The 16,488-nt window shown below is 44.8% G+C and overlaps 2 protein-coding genes and 1 long non-coding RNA gene across 3 annotated transcripts; 2 read left to right on the forward strand and 1 right to left on the reverse strand.

Annotated features, from left to right (window-relative positions):
* LOC125505674 lies at positions 1 to 493 on the forward strand. The gene is made up of 2 exons (XR_007282330.1): positions 1 to 84; positions 142 to 493. It is a non-coding gene; the product is annotated as an uncharacterized LOC125505674 (long non-coding RNA).
* Positions 494 to 1,114: 621 nt separating this feature from the next.
* On the reverse strand, positions 1,115 to 4,158 carry LOC109540838. Its single transcript, XM_019909329.2, has 4 exons — positions 2,379 to 4,158; positions 2,262 to 2,322; positions 2,061 to 2,102; positions 1,115 to 1,976 (listed from the first exon to the last, which is right to left on the reverse strand). Exons 1-4 carry the CDS (start codon positions 3,738 to 3,740, stop codon positions 1,216 to 1,218), a joined length of 2,226 nt encoding a protein of 741 aa, XP_019764888.2. The 5' UTR covers positions 3,741 to 4,158; the 3' UTR covers positions 1,115 to 1,215.
* A 1,262-nt stretch (positions 4,159 to 5,420) lies between these two features.
* Positions 5,421 to 16,295, forward strand: LOC109540820 (sortilin-related receptor; the record flags this gene model as incomplete). The annotated part of the gene is given in 18 exon segments (XM_019909311.2): positions 5,421 to 5,860; positions 6,660 to 6,911; positions 6,970 to 7,131; positions 7,186 to 7,431; positions 8,143 to 8,402; positions 8,656 to 10,296; positions 10,356 to 10,627; positions 10,684 to 11,026; positions 11,083 to 11,358; positions 11,938 to 12,139; positions 12,201 to 12,548; positions 12,610 to 12,834; positions 13,061 to 13,343; positions 13,404 to 13,624; positions 13,688 to 13,963; positions 14,023 to 14,239; positions 14,572 to 14,831; positions 15,208 to 16,295. Coding segments are annotated over 18 exon segments (6,390 nt in total). The 3' UTR covers positions 15,904 to 16,295.
* Positions 16,296 to 16,488: the final 193 nt, after the last annotated feature.

Here is a 16,488-nt window from a genome sequence, read left to right on the forward strand (position 1 = left end):
TTTGATGAGGATGATCTCTTGTGATAAAAAGTTTATACAGATAAGATGGTTGCTTGGACTTTAAAATTCTATAAATAAAATTATGTAAGTGTAATTTACGCCGATTTGCCATGGACAAAACTGAATAATTATTTAAATAAGGTGTAACATGCTGCCGGTATGGAACATCATATGCAAACCGCATACAGGTATTTTGCAACTTTTGGATGGATTTTGCAGTTTTATTAGTTAAAGAACCATGATAAACAGCATCGCCATAGTCAAGTAAAGATAAAACCAAAGAATTACACAAATAAAATTTCGTTTTTTGAGGCAGATATTTTTTTATGTTATACAGTTTTTTTAGTCGAAGGTATGCAATGCTTAGTTTTCTTTTAACATGCGTTTCAAAAGTGAGTCTAGTATCAAAATAGATTCCTAAATTTTTGGCTTCTGTAACAATAGGCAACCGTTCATTATTTAATATTATATTTAGGTTTTTATTTATACTGGATATTTGGTTTTTATTTTCTCCTAACAGCATAATACATGACTTTGTAGCATTAAGTTTTAAATTGTTATTTTGTGCATAAGCGCTTATATTTTTTAAATCTTCGTTAATTTTTGTTGCAAAATTTTCATGTTGATTGGGATTAAAAGAAATATACAATTGAGAATCGTCTGCAAACTGTTGAAGTTTAGAATTAACAATACTTTCCTCCATATCGGCAACATACAAGGAAAACAACAGTGGCCCCAGAACTGACCCCTGCGGCCAATTGCCAACCTATGTCGTTTATCGCAAAGTTTCCGAGTGAAATGGTCAAATGTACAACGAAGAATCGTATAAAATGCGAGGGCTCAGAACATTCGCTATCATTTCTTACTTCTAAAATATTAATAAGTCTGTACAAAGTCGAATCAGCTTCTTTCGGACTAAACTTTCTTACACGCGCTTTAGTCATCATAAGAAAGTGGTGTTTAACCACCGAAGGGCAACTGAGGATGGGAACCAGAGGTAATCTTAAACCGTGCTTACCTTTCGGCAAATCCTGATCGTTACCCAAATCAGTAATAACTACCAAGATTTGCGTGCTGCCAAGCGACAAAAGGCCCCTTAAGAAATACACAAAAGGAAAATCATAGTCTTTAATATGCTACAAGTGAACATTGTTTCATATTGCAAGTACAGTTTAGCGGTATCAACTTAAGAGCTATGAACAGGTACCACTCAAATCAAAACCTTTTATGGAACCTGCTTCTTCCGCGATCGCCGTTAAACAAGTTCTGTTCGCTCGCAGACTTTGACTGTGTAATTTGCGAAAGTTTCGCTTGATTAAATAGAGAGGACCCGTAGGGGTTGTTTTGCGAGCGGATAAATGGAGCGGGCGGAGGTGAAGGTAACCGACTGAGTCTGCTGGATCGCGCCTGATCCACCACCAACTGCTTACCGAGTAATTGAGCGGGGGTGAGTGAGGCGAGCGATTGAGTTTTGGGAATCATCGCATAGAAATCCGACTCGCTCACTTGCGTGCTAACTGAGAATGTTAGCACTGGATTTTCAGTCTGCACGGCACTATTGGTCAACGGGGTGGAGCGTCGTCGAAGACATTCCCGACAGGAAGAAAACTCCCTATCGGTTTGCGTGCTCATCGAGTTAATCGCTGGGGATGGCGGATTGCAAAACCACGAAGGCGGCAGCTTAGAAGCCATTGAACGCGTTCGAGATGGTTCTCTGAGTGGCACCTGCTCACCGCCAGAAGGCCCACTGGTGACTCCAACCTTGGTAAGCAGCATAACGCAGCATTCCTTGAAGTCCTTCGGGAAAACTTCCATGCCCGGTGTGGTGAAGGGCAGCTGCCCGACCGGTTTCTTTAGTAGGGGCGACACAGTCACTTCCTGCAGATTCTCTTGGGAGGCAGTCTTGTACACCACCAGAGGTCCACTGAACTTTTGCTCGTTGAGAATTTTAATTGCATTCTGGCAGCGCTGGATCACTGTAAGCCAGGCACACATCAATTGAAAACGCTCCTCACTAAGTCGCAATGTCAACACACAGCGCCACTAATGGCCGAACTTACCTTTAATTTTCTCCTGCAACTTTGAGGCAGTTGTATTACTCACTGTATAAGAAAAAACAACATATTTAGCCATACTAAAGCCATCGGGCGATAATTATCAGCAACTTTTGGCTCCCGGAAGTACGCAAATCGCATACTTCCCAAAGTCGAGCAAACAAAGGAAATTCAAATAATAAATCTAATTCATAAGAAGAAGCACACCTGAGGGTTTGGCGGTAAGTGCCAAGAAATCACTTAGCTTAATCCTCCTGTCCGCAAACAGCTAAAAGCAGAAAACCATTAAATTAGCATCCAAACCAGAAGCGGTGTTTCGCGTACTTTGGGGATGTCTTTGGCGGAGAACAAATTATCTTCACTGTGAGTAGTCAACTGGTTGGAGTGGAAGGAGCGTCCATGGATGTCACTAACTGGCAGCTTAGGCGGGAAATTCTCCTCAAACTGGTTGACGACTGCGGGCTGCATATGGGAATTTCCAATGAAAAAACTTTCATCGTACTGAGGGGGCTGGATCACTGCAGGCATTGGAGCAGCGGGATTGAAGAACTGCGGATAGGGCTGAACCAGGGGAACCATGTTGTGCGCTTGATAATTCGGCACAGGAGCATATCCAGTTGGAGGATGTTTTTCGTTCAGTTTTGCCGCAAGTTCCTCCAGAAAAGACATCTTTTCTTCTTTACGAGGACGAGACCTCCTGGGTCGACTTGCACTACTCTCAGGACTGTAGCTTTTGTCTCTGCGGTGTCTGCGGTACTTCGGCGACCAATCTCTGCTTCTGGATCGTCTGAAGCTCCTTCGATCTGATAAGCTTCTGCTTTTCGACCTCCTTCGGTGCATTGGACTGCGAGGGCTTGAAGATCGCTTTCTGTGGTGGGAACTTCGCCTTGAATTGCGTCTCAGCGGACTGAGTTTACGCACCCATTCTTCAAGTAATGGACTGGAATTCTTGTAGTGGTTCGTAGTAAGATCAACTCGATTGACTGTTCGCCCCTTTGCTTCTGGGCTCCGATTGCTCGCGCGGCTTTTGTCCAATTTGGCGCGTTTTTGCTTATCACTCTCCTTAGAGGATCGCTTGCGCTTCTTACTATGTCCTTCGTCTTTCTCTTTAGAAATGTCAGGCTTTGGTTTGCCCTGTATGGCTGCGTTTTCGCCCTTGTCCAGCTGGCATACTTCGTTAATGTCCACTTCCAGTTCCATGCCGGGGGGCACCAACCCAGTTTGCACGATGTCCGTTATCAGCCGCTTCTCCTTATCTTTAACACCTTTCATTTTATCCTTTGCAATGGCCTGACGAGTCTTTTCCGGGTCTCTCCTAATATCGAAAAAATCTGCATCTACGCCTCGCTTATTCCCTGACTTCTTCAGCGTTGATACTGCAGCTTCTTGCTTCGATTGGTCCACTGCCTTTGGAGACTCCACTTCAACACTGTCTAACTTACCCTTGCTGCTGCCTCTGGCATTGTCAACCGGCAGTGTTTCCTGCTTTTGGCTTTCTAACAAAGCGTCTGATTCGTCATTGTCCTCGTCAATTATATCCAACCCTGCCATGAAGTCTTCCTTGAGAAAGTCGTCGAAGAAGCCTTCAGGCACATCTTCATCTCCATTTGGCTCCGCTGCCGTTGACGACTTTACATCATCATTCATCTGCTCACGAACGAGCTCAGGCTCCACCTGGTTGTCCATCTTCTCAGAGTTTTTTGGCTTGGTAACAGCCCCAGACGAGTCAATGTTGAAAAACCGGAATTGAAATCACTAAGTCTAGTCCTTAGCCTAGTATTAATTGTCTAAGGAATGATAACAATGACAGCAATGCATTGATTTGACTTAACTAAGAAATAGCACTGTTTCCGACAAAAAAATAGATTTTTAAATCAAGAAACACCACTCCAATTTTGCCTCAGAATGAAACAGACAGCGGGAGTTAATAAAAAGTGACAAATGACAACCACAAAAAATCCCCAAGAGGGGATGTTCTGTGATGACAATTTTACTTACGAACTGCTCGTGTCACTAATGAGAGGTTATTCAATTCGTACTCACCATGACGTCATCACTGATATGAGCCGAGCAACAGACCAATTTACAGTAAAGTTCATAGGTAGAGACAAGTAAAGATAAAATACTTAAACAATACATTAAATACTTTACAGAAAACATAACAAACAATAAAACTTTTTGAGACAACAATTTAAATCAACATTTAATATGTGGATAAGTTCTATATTGTTGAGGCGGATTCATTTTTTTACAAACTTCTTTTTGGGTATTTCGCCTCAAAAATTTTTGTCTTTAAAAAAGACAGAATTTCCTCACGTCTTTTATTACAGATTGATAAATAGTGCCCCTATTTCGCAATAAGAACGAATTATTTATCAAAAAGTAATCAAGAATTAAATAATTAATTATTAATTAAGTAATCTTGATTACTTTTTGTTAAATAATTCTTTATTATTGCGAAATAGGAGCACTATTTATCAATTTGTAATAAAAGACGTGAGGAAATTCTGTCTTTTTTAAAGACAACAATTTTTGAGGCAAAATACCCAAAAAGAAGTTTGTAAAAAAAAATTAATATGTGGTAAAAACCGCATTATCTTGATGTGAAAATATTTTTGCTCTAATGTCTTTAGACGTGTCTAAACAACAGGTATTTACGTTATGTTAATGAGGCAGATTGAAAAACATTGTTGCCGAAGGTCTGATCTAGTTTTTTGCAAATACCTCAGTTTTTAATAACAATTAAATGTTTACTGTTTTTTCCGAACTTCTCAAACATCCCTAGACAACACCTCTAGAAGAAACACACCACAACACCCCTGCTGGGTTCATGTCGACTAGCGATAATTTATCTTTTTTCATAGACAACAAAAGACTGAATTTCTACTACTTGACCGGCTCCTGACTCGAAAGCTGGATCCGCCCCTGGCCGCCAGTTTTGACTCACCCTGTATTTGACATAACTTACGCCTCTAGCCAGTATTTACGTACATTTACAGACAGAATGAGTGTGAGTTATGAAAATGAATTTAAACAACTTTGCACCATTTCGTCAAAGTACTTATAAAATGTTCAAATTTTACAAAGAAAATAAATATATATGCATTTGAATAGCCCGCGCCAAATACTAGGTCTAGCGGCCGCCGATAAGGGCGCTTATGCCGTTTCACTCTTCTTTCTTACTTGTCCCCCTTCCACGTTAACAGCGTTGCCGGACAATATAAAACTTCTCCATTCCCCAAGCGCTGCCAACCAGCTCTAGGTTACAAAGTTGCGTAAAACTCTTGAACTACCCTTGACTAATAATGGCGTCCAACCCAATTCGATACTTCTAAACTCAGTTGAGATCATCAATTGAAAACTGCGCCATAAAGCTCAAAACCTCCACTCAAAAAAGTTCAACCAGATGAAAACTAGTTGAAAAGCGACATCACTGGCCTGAATATTGTCACTCAAAATTGACAGTGACGTTTCGGTTTTGTGTTTTTGTGTTGGTTTGCAGATGCTTTGTCATTTAAGTGCTGTGTTTAATAAGTGACGAAGCTAATAAGTATTATTTCCCCACATAAGTCGCGGCTGATCGCACTGCGCTCAGAATGCGTTTCATATTTATCCTGCTGATTTTCTCGCCGTTTTTCGCGACAAACAGTGAACCCACAAAAACTTTGTACGGGAACTTGGACACTGCGGGAGGACGCACTTTCAACTTTTTTCTCGATGAGGAGCCCAACGAGGACACTGGAGGACGTTATCGGCGTGCCTCCAACCCAGAGATGCCGGTTGTTGACGATTTGGTGGATACCAAGGTAGTTTTGTGTACATATTTTACGAGCTAATTGCCTGAACAGTGGCCAGAAATAGATCTCTATTGCCAACTACCACTGTCTTCTTTGTACATCCCCGATAACATTTTGTCAATTAGATTGAGAAAAAATTGCTATGTGAACCCTTAAAGATTTGGTGTCAGCATAGAAACGGCTGTACTATGTCCTGTTGAGTCAGCAAAGTTATCAAATTCGCCAATTGCCAGGCAGAGATCCAGTTTCAAATAACAAAAGTTTTTGGCTGATTCAGGCGGTGCGATAAGAAAGTTTTTCGCTCGTCAGATGCCCTCCAAGAGGTCAACTTTGGAGCCAACCGTTTCCTCGTCCACTGCTCCTTATTTGAACCCAAAAGAGTTTAAATCGTTGTAAAACGTTTGTTATTGGCCTCAAACCTTATCAGTAGAAGTAACGCTTGGCCGCCCTAATAAGTGCCTAGTAAGCCCAAGTTAAATTTACATTACAGATAAAATAAAATACATTGACTGCTTGTTATTGGAATAACAGCGATAGCGTTTATACGTGTAAATTTCAAGTGACTCAGGCAGTCACGCGGGCTTTGTGTGCAATACAGAGTGGCCTCAACAATAATGCTAAGTGGTAAATAAGGCTTGATTGTCCTGATCCTCCGTTGGCCGGGGCTTGGATTTATTTAATAAAAATCACTTCCGCTCGATTGTGGTCGCTCTGGATTAAATCTAATTGATTGTCATCGTGTATATCATTTTAACAAACTCCAATCCAAGCTCAAATAAAATTGATAATTTTGATCGTTCTTTTTCAGATAAATCATCTGAATGACAGTCATAAGCAATTGATGGTTCATTGGGTGGGTGATAAAAGCAAAGTGATCATTTGCCTGGCTAGAGACCCTCTGGTCACCCAGTTTGACCCGAAACTAACTAAACCATCCGCGGTGTTCATTTCCTTTGACGATGGAGACTCTTATGCGGACAAGAGTGACCAGTTCAAGCTGCCCAATGGGCGCTACGCGCTCTTGGACAAGTTTTACAATCATCCCACCCTGAATTCTCAAGTGAGTTCAATAGCGGACTTATTGGGCAGTTGGGTGCCAAAATCGACTGGTTTTTCAGTTTGTCTTCACTGATATCGTCAACAACTTGCTTTTCATCACCACGGACTATGGCAAGACGTTCCAGAGGATCGAACTGAAGTTCACGCCTAGTGAGGTGTCTTTCCACGACTTGCAACCGTCCATGTTCCTGATTTTGGACAAAAACGACACCCAACAACGAGTAGGTGGCTAGTTTGTGACCAACATCCAGATGCAATCTAACGTTGGGTTTCAGCTCTGGATCACTGAGGATTTGGGTGCGTCCTTTCGGCTGGCCCACGAGTTTGTCAAGGCAATGTACTGGATCAAAAGCGGAGACAATGCGCAACTTTTACTCCATCGAAATGAGCCCAACGGCCGCGGCAGCATCATCTACTCGAACAATCTGTTCAAAAATCGCGTGAGCGAAGTCTATGCCACCAATATTCAGGATTTCTTCTTGAAAGGCGACTATTTGTTTACGACGAAAAACGGATCATCGGTAAGCCAATCGAGAACAAACCGCAGGCGACGCTGTTGATTTGGCAAAATTGCCCGGTTACGTTCCAAATTGGACAATTGCCCTCAATTGAATCTGCTCCTCTTCAAGCATCGCACAACAACGAATAAAAACATTCATCACACTTTGACCTACCAGCTTTTGCTTTGTTTACCATCTAAATATAGATGTTCGTATCAAGCCTTGTTCTAAAGCTGCATTGATTCTATGCGGATTAACCGCTTAATGCTTTATCAAAAATGATAGCGCGATGTTTTATTTAGTGGATTTGTTGGTAAACTATGCGATCGATAAGGATATTTTTTTACATATACTGGGTGATTGATTAAGAATTGAACAATTGCGCATAAATACGCGCTTACCTTAAAAGAGCTAGACGATAAGATAAGCATCGCCCGAATCGGGCAAACAGAACAAAAAAACAAAAATTTGCCTTATTTTAAATGAAATAACGCCAAGTACCTTGAAAATAGCGCAGATATTCATTTTTAATCGTTCCGTTTGTTAAATCGTTCCGTTGCGAGCATATTCGCGCTTATTCGAATGACAAACTTTAAAAAAAGTTCTGAGGCAAGTCTAGGGCGGCAGTTTGCGCTTTATAAAATCTCCACCGTTCTAAACGCAAATGTGGCTCTTATTCGAGGCGCACTTTAATTCCTCGTTTGCAAACGAATGATTTATGTATTGTTTTAGGGTTTGGAACTATACGTGTCTCATTTGCTCAGCAAACAGCTGCTGTGTATGTTCGACACTGCGCTCAATATCAGCAACTTTTTCGTGGCTGATGTGACTGGAAGCAGAGCCCTTGTGGCGGCCAGTCATTCCCCAACCAGTTCCAACTTGTACGTTTCGGACAATTTGGGAGGCACGGAAGGAAAAGTCCGCTTCACGCTCTCCATTAAGGACGTGTTCGCTTTCTTTCCCAATACCACATGGAAAGGCACTTTGGTTGAGTAAGTTGACGCACGATTTAGGAGGTTAACGTGGGATACGCAGCAATTTAAGCTCAACCCTCATTCCCTAACGGGTATGAAGAGATTAGCTTCGAGGCGAAAGCCATTAGGACTATTTTAATAATTGGTATCTATTGAATAAATTCGCAAAGCAAATGTAAAACTTCGGTCTGCTTACTTCGCGAAAAACATTCAACTTTGAGATTTCCTTGAGGCGGTCCTCCAACAACTAAAATGTTTTTTATATCTTTAGCCATGTGTCAGACGAGCCGTTTGCCGACGTTTACAAAGTGGAGGGCATGACCGGGATCTACATCGCGTCCAAAGTGGTTTCGAAGCCAACCAACGGCAACAACCAATTAGGGCCGCATCATTTGGGCTCTGTAATCACGTATGATCATGGTGCGACTTGGAGGCTGGTTCAACCGCCGGCAAATGACGTGGAAGGACAAGACACGGGTTGCCTGCCCTCCAAGAACTGCTCGTTGCATCTGAGCCAGAAGTTCAGCCAGATCTATCCTGAGAGCCGCTCAGTGCCGATTCAGTCGAGCAAGTCCGCTCCAGGCACCATAATTGCGACTGGCGTGCTCGGGCAGAACCTTAAAGGCCATTACGGCGTTTACATTAGCGTGGATGGGGGCTTGAGCTGGCGTCAAACTCTTCGGGAGCTGTACTTCTTCAACATGGGAGACCATGGAGGAGTATTGTCCGCTGTCAAGTACTACAAATCAAATGGGGAGACGCGGCACATTCTCTACTCGACTGACGAGGGAGAGAACTGGAACCAAACCCAGTTCCACAACGAGGAGATCCGGCTGTATGGGCTGATGACTGAACCGGGCGAAAACACGACGGTGTTTACCATGTTCGGATCGTTGCCGAAGGAGCACAGCTGGATCATTGTGAAGGTGAACTTGACGAAGGTTTTTCCCAGAGTGTGCACGGACAAGGATTACAAAATGTGGACGCCGAGCAAGAGCGACGACAAGCGCAGCTACATTCCGTGTGTTATGGGTCAGCAAGTCACCTACGAGAGAAGAATGCGGCACGCCAACTGTCTCAACGGCCTGGACTATGTTCGAGTGCTCTCAAAGAAACCATGCAGCTGCGATGTGTTCGACTTTGAGTGCGACTTTGGGTTTATTAGGGTGGACGACACCATTCCCAGATGTATCCGAGACAAGAGCCTGGAAAACGTCGATCCGTACGCGGTGCCATATCATTTCTGCCAACCCGGCAGCTTTTACGAACGCTCTAAAGGCTATAGGAAGATCTCGGGCGATAAATGTGTGGAAGGATTCGAGCAACACTATTTGCCGGATATCCTGCCGTGTCCCTTTCAGGAAGCCGACGATTTCCTGCTGTTCGCCTTACGGGAGAACATCTCGCGTTACAACCTGGTGAGCAACACTCTCGAACCGCTACCCATCAAGAACCTGAAAAACGTGATTGCGGTGGAGTTCGACATGAGCACCAACTGCGTGTACTGGGCGGACATCAACTTGGACACTATCAATCGCCAGTGCTTCTCCAATGGCAGCAGGGTGGAGACTTTGGTGTCGCACGACTTGGCCTCAGTGGAGGGAATGGCACTGGACTGGATCTCCAAGACGTTGTATTTCGTCGATGGCAATCGCGTGAAGATCGAGCTGATTCGGACTGACATCAATCACAGCGGTCGCATGAGGCGGACCATTCTCGACAACAAGGACCTGAAGAAGCCGCGTGGCATCGCCGTTCATCCGCCTGCCGGTTACCTGTTTTGGACCGACTGGTCTACTGAGGATCCATGCATTAAGCGCGCCAACTTGGACGGCTCCAATGTTACCCTGCTGTTCGACAAGGAAAAAGTCGAATGGCCCAATGGCATCACTGTGGATTACGTGAGCAACCGGTAGGAATCAGCCCGATCGCGAAAGGTTTGGTCAATTGATAGAGTGGAATGTTTTGCAGGATTTACTGGGTGGACGCCCGAAAGGACTATATCGGCAGCTCGGACTTGCAGGGCGGCGGAATGGTCTATGTGGTGGAGTCTACTGATATAGTGCCGCACCCGTTTGGCGTGGCTGTGTTCAAAAACGACATCTACTGGGACGATTGGAAGAAAAACGCCATTTTCAAAAGGGACAAGGACATGGTGGGAGGCACCACGGGCATCCAGGTGGTGCTCGAAAATCTGCCCGGACTCATGGACTTGAAGGTCTTCACACACGGACTACAAACAGGTCAGTAGAAGCTGATTTAGTCCTCCGACCGTCAGGGCAATTTGTTAACTTTGCAGGACACAACGCCTGTTCCAACCTCAAGTGTTCGCACATCTGTGTCGGCTTGCCGCACGGCTCAGTCTGTTTGTGTCCGGACGGCATGATAACTACCAAGGACGGAACGTGTTTGTGCCCCGGGAGCGCCGCCCCACTTGCCAACGGCACCTGCACGACCGTGGGCAACTCGTGTAGTCCCGACCACTTTGCCTGCACCAACCGGCTGTGCATTCCCAAGGGCTGGAACTGTGACGGCGAAGACGACTGCGGCGACAACTCGGACGAGGACCGATGCAACATCGCCACTTGCCCGCCCAGTTTCCATTCGTGTGGCGACGGAAAGTGTCTGCCACATTATTGGAAGTACGCAAAGCGACCCCGTTCGTTTGCAATTCGAATTCGACTCATGTCCTTTGCAGGTGTGACTACGAAACGGACTGTGTAGACGGTTCGGATGAGGTAAACTGCCCACGCCAGAACTGCACAGATTCTCAGTTTTCTTGCGACAACGGACGGTGCATATCGAAGAGCTGGCGCTGTGACGGCGAGAACGACTGTCGCGACAACACGGACGAGCGTAATTGCGATCCCGACCGTCCCACCCAATGTAAGGGGGAGGACGAGTTCCAGTGCAAGTCTGGCGCAGTCACCTGCATTCCTAGCACATGGAAATGTGACGGAGAACCGGATTGCAGGTATATAACATTTCCTTCTGAGCTAACCAAACCAAAAGAGTCAGGGAGGTGCGGTCTCGTGCATTAGAAAACGGAAGGTTTGTTCTTTAAAGCCTGACGGTTTCCAATTCGAGTCAATTTTACAAATTTTTGAGAAGAATGCGCGTTTGGTAAAAGACGACCTGACTTCGAATCGCGATAAGTACCTTCATGGTCTCAACTAATGGTTGCTCTTACTCAACTAATGGTCACTTACCTCTCTAACCGTCCTCGGCCAACCTGCCAAAAAATTGCATGTTAGTTTTTTCATGTATTTTACATGCATTTCCTTCGCGTTCGGCTTGGAATATTGATCAAAGTGTATATAAACTAAGGGTGCAAATGCAAAGTTATTTAGCTATTACAGCAAGTAGAACATTTTAAAGTAGCATTTGCAAATAAGACGGGAGAAAATTGTCTATCTTTTCCCCAACGTCCGCAAATCTGAAGCAACTAGCAGCAAAAGATATAAATAATCTAGCATGGTCATTTGATTCTTAGATAAATAAAACCGACGGCTGGTTGTGTCTGCAGGATAATTTACCCAGTTTCTTTTGTCAGAGATGGTTCCGATGAAACAGGCTGCACGGAAAACGTGTGCAGTGAATTCCAGTTTTCATGTGGACCACCGCAGAATCGCTGCATCTTCAACACTTGGCTATGCGACGGCGACCGAGACTGCACGGATGGCAGAGACGAATTGAACTGCACCACGCCGAAAACTGAAGTCACCAAATTCCCCAACGGATTCCTGCCTTCCCAGGTAAGCCGGTTCTAATTGAAAACTTGCCAAGTTCATCCACATGTGGATTCTCGGTATGCAGAACGACACATGCCAAGAGTGGATGTTCAAGTGCAAGAACGACCGCTGTATTCCATTCTGGTGGAAATGCGACGAAGTGAACGACTGTGGGGACGGAAGCGACGAAGCCGGATGCTCCAAAGCAGATGTAGAAGTGCCGCAAAACGTGGTGCCCAACAAGCGACCACCGGTCACCCTTTGCAAGAACAATCAGTTCCGATGCAGCACGGGCCAATGCATTCTGTCCGCCTGGTTGTGCGACCACAGCTTCGATTGTCCCAACGGCGAAGACGAACAGAACTGCTCAACGACTGGAATGACGTGTCCGCAGAACCACTTCAAGTGCGCGATCGACGGCAGCTGCATTTCGGTGAGTTTTCAATAAGACTTCGGCCAAATGAACTCGTATCAACTTACGTTTGGTCCTGCAGCGCGCACTTGTGTGCAATGGCATTGCCAACTGTCCGGACCAATCGGACGAAAAATACTGCGACCAACCGCAGGTGAATGAGCCGGCCACGCCCAGTTGCAGCCTAGGGTATTTTCCCTGCGATGGAGGCAGCTGCCATCCCCTATCAGTCATGTGCGATGGGCGCCCGAACTGCTTCGATGGGTACGACGAACGGAATTGTTCCTCAAAGTCCATCATTTTCCAGGTAAAAACGCCGATACCTAAAAATTTACTATTTTTTGCGATTGGGTCCTGGAAAAAAAATGTGAAAAGCAGTAGGACATATCGCAATAAGCAATAGGACGACTTTGATTCACATGCTCGAAAACTGCTTTTTTCATTTAAAAGTTCTTTAAAAATTCCTTCCGATTTGGAAGTTGGAAGCAAACAAAAAGACAGATCGAATTTGCTCACTCTTGCAAATATTGCAGGTCATGGACATGCAAATCAATCTTTTCTACTCAGACGAAAACAGCTTGTGGCTCTCCTGGGGCGTATCGCCCTTCAAGCCGGAGATCGAACTGGAGTTCCTGCCCTCAATTTGCCAGGTGGGGGTGAACCAGTGGCGTAACGTGACCTGGACCAACGCGACCGAGATCAAATTTAAGGATTTGCTGCCTTACACTGCATATAACATGACTGTTTTCGTGCGCCAGAAGGGCAAAACGACGGTCTTTCCGCCCGCCAAGTACTTTGTTGTCACCACTGATGCCGGTAAGTTGGCTAAACGGTTACAAACCAATCGCCCAATAACACCTGATTGGTCATTTCCAGGAAAGCCGTCTCCTCCGGTCAATGTCAAAGCCAAACAACTGAATGGGTCGCAGGTGTTGATTTCTTGGGATCCACCGGTGCATCCCAATGGGATAATTGAAAAGTACCGACTAAGCTGGACGCGACCGGAATCCAGGCCAATCACGCTCGCGCTGATGGGCAATAAAACCTCCCACCGGTTGACTGCTGATTTCCAGGACAAGCAGTCGTACATCTTCACCGTAAGAAGACAAGCGTCTAAAAAATTTCTTTTTTTCAAGTTTGTCATCTTATGCGTCCTGCAGGTATCGGCGATGAATAATCAGTATATGAGCAACCAGTCGGCCCCGGTGAGACTGACTTTCGACGGGCAGGCTGAGTTGGGACGCGTAGCCAACATCCACTTCGAAACGACCAGCAATAAATCCACTATTATCTCTTGGAATTATCAGGGGCCAGTTGATGGCTTCATTCTCAACATTACTACCGAAGACTTTAGGTATCCGCGTCTGCCCTCCTATTCCACCCAGTTCCAGAACATTACTCTCAATCTGGCCCCAGGAGAAACTTACTACACTCAGGTAGGCAAAAATAACTTTCTCCCCGGCTGACTGCTTCAAATTTTCTTTTGAATCTGCAGATATTTGCGTTCCGCAATCACCTAGTAGGCCCCGCGGTCACTTACAAAATGGCCACCCCCGGAGCCCCATTGCCGAGTGTTGAAATCGTGCAAATCGACGTGGTGAAACCGTTGGGAACTTCGGTGAAACTTTCATGGAAACGGCCGGAGAAGGCAGGAAAAGCTGCCTGGCAATATGGCGTTTATTACGGCACCACTATGCAAGAGCTTTTAGCAGGTTGGTGTACCAGTGCACAACAACATTAGAGTCTACTGGATGTTCAAAGTTCACTCATTAGATTCTAATGTATTTGTTGTGCCGAGACCTTCGCACACGACACGAATATTTGGAAGACATTCTATTTTCGAAGCTTTTTTGCAATTATGGAGACAAAAAACCCTCTTGTAATGAAAGTTTTGCAATTTTTCGTTCCGTGTCAGCCTTCTAGGCCTTTGTAATATACGAGTTGATCGAGTAACTTTGTTACTCAAACGATGCAAATTATACACGTTGAGAGAGACACGAAGCAACAATAAATACCTTTGGTCCATAACGAATTGTGTTTACAGCTGTCCGTTATCAAACGCCGCAACTCACTGCAACCGTCAACAACTTGGACGCGTGCGAGTCGTACTTTTTCGCAGTCGGCTTTGTGGAGCCCTACGGGATTGGCCCCCTATGGACGAACGTCAACAGTCTGCTCACCACTTCGTGGAACCCGCGAGCGCCGCCCAAAAAGTTACGCGTGCAACCCGAAGGCGCGGATAACTTGAAAATGGCCATCAACTGGGAGCCAAGCTGTCTATCCCAAGACAAAGCCGATTACATTGTAAGTGTTGTTTTGGGTTGCACTTTCCGAAAATGCCTTAAATTTGTATAGACTAGAAATTATCACAATCTGTCAAAGATATTTGACTAAGGAGCGGGTTTATAAACACAAGACAGCTCCCGTCAGCCATAGTGTCACTGTTTATGGGCGACTATATCGCTGTTTCTTTCCCGCATACAAGGGAATCTCTTCCTTGTCCTATATGCTGGATGAGTTCTTTATAAACGACCATTGGCCGTTATTTATGGACGCGCTCCTGAAAATGTCACTAAAACACGCTCCAAATCCAGAAAGAATTTAAAAGATTTTGTATGCTGCATGGTTGCCCTAAATCGCTTTACATTTCAGCTGCTGTTATCCAACACAATTGTTTCAGGTAACCATTAACGAAAGAGCTTCGAACAGGACCTGGCGAATCATGGTGAGCAATAAACTGAGCCACAAAGTGGCTGTAGAGGCAGGGGGCGTCTACAATGTAACAGTCTCAACCGCCACGGCAAACGCCACGCCAACCAGCCCCGTGGAATTTGAGGCGCCGCCCATTTATCCGCCGTGTGAAGTGCGAGTGATTCCCGAAGCGAACGGAAGCTTTTTCGTCTACTGGCAAGAATCTGAGTCGATGCCGAGAGGAAACTTCGCCTACGAGGTGCTGGTGCAGGAAGGAAACGGATTGAACGAAGCCACTGCCGAGAAATACACGGTGAAACATCCGCCGTTCATCTACACGAACAGTTTGGGATCGACGTTTACGTTTTCCGTTCGCATCAAGACCGAAAAGGGCTTCAGCTCGTTGCTTTCGGAAACTGTGAGCAAATTCATTGAGCGACCACCGGCGGGCAGCTCGATGCTGGGCATCATTGTGCCCAGTCTGTTGGTACTGTTGGCCCTGGTAGGGGTGATCGCGTTCCTGATAATACGCAACAGAAGGCTGCACAATAGTTTTGTGCGTTTCGCCAACTCGCATTACAACTCGCGCTCGGATGCGGCCACATTCGACGACAACAGTCTAGACGAAGAGGACAGTCCGCGGATTGTCGGCTTTTCTGACGATGAGCCGCTGGTGGTCGCCTAGCAGTCGGTTTAAATTAGCTCAGTGAGAGAAGCAAAGACTTGGTCGGTTACCACGAACCAAAACCTACAAAGTATTGTCCATATTCTTATTATGCAAATCCTCTATTGTAGTAATATAACGTTGTTAATGTAATGTTCGCAGTTTTTACCTTCAGGTATTCGTATACAGAGTAGGCGCCATCAATCTACCTGCAAATTTCCGAGTAGCCGATAGTCTCCATTTTTTTCCTGTCATTGTACAGTTTTTATTTTTTAAGTCAAATTTCTGTGATATCCTTGGTTAAGTTTTTTAGAGTTTGAGTAATGGGAATTTGACTGTGAATTTAGTTTAATGTGTGTACTGTAACGATGCATACATATTATGTGTTAATAAATATCTCGGTGGTACAAATTCTTATGGGTTTTATTCCTGCTCCGCGAAAAATAACCGTTTTGAACACTAGGTATTTGCGAAATCTGCAAACTATTCTAGGCTTTTGCCAACCAAGTCAATGCTGGCTTAAAATGAGAACATTCAATCGAGAACAAGCAAAAACTTGTAATTTTTACGATCTATAGAAGAAATTAACATGATTTCAATAAAATC

Source organism: Dendroctonus ponderosae, unplaced genomic scaffold (genome assembly GCF_020466585.1).
Source record: "Dendroctonus ponderosae isolate FM_Combo_2020 unplaced genomic scaffold, Dpon_F_20191213v2 Dpon_F_20191213_1, whole genome shotgun sequence".
NCBI lineage: Eukaryota > Metazoa > Arthropoda > Insecta > Coleoptera > Curculionidae > Dendroctonus > Dendroctonus ponderosae.

Excerpts from the sequence above, each read along its gene's own strand:
- LOC109540838 (XM_019909329.2), bottom strand. The coding sequence starts at position 3,740 with ATGGACAACCAGGTGGAGCCTGAGCTCGTTCGTGAGCAGATGAATGAT. Across the intron at positions 2,323-2,378 it reads CCGCCAAAGACATCCCCAAA|CTGTTTGCGGACAGGAGGAT; the intron begins GTACGCGAAACA and ends TTCTGCTTTTAG. Across the intron at positions 2,103-2,261 it reads ACTTACCGCCAAACCCTCAG|TGAGTAATACAACTGCCTCA; the intron begins GTGTGCTTCTTC and ends TTTCTTATACAG.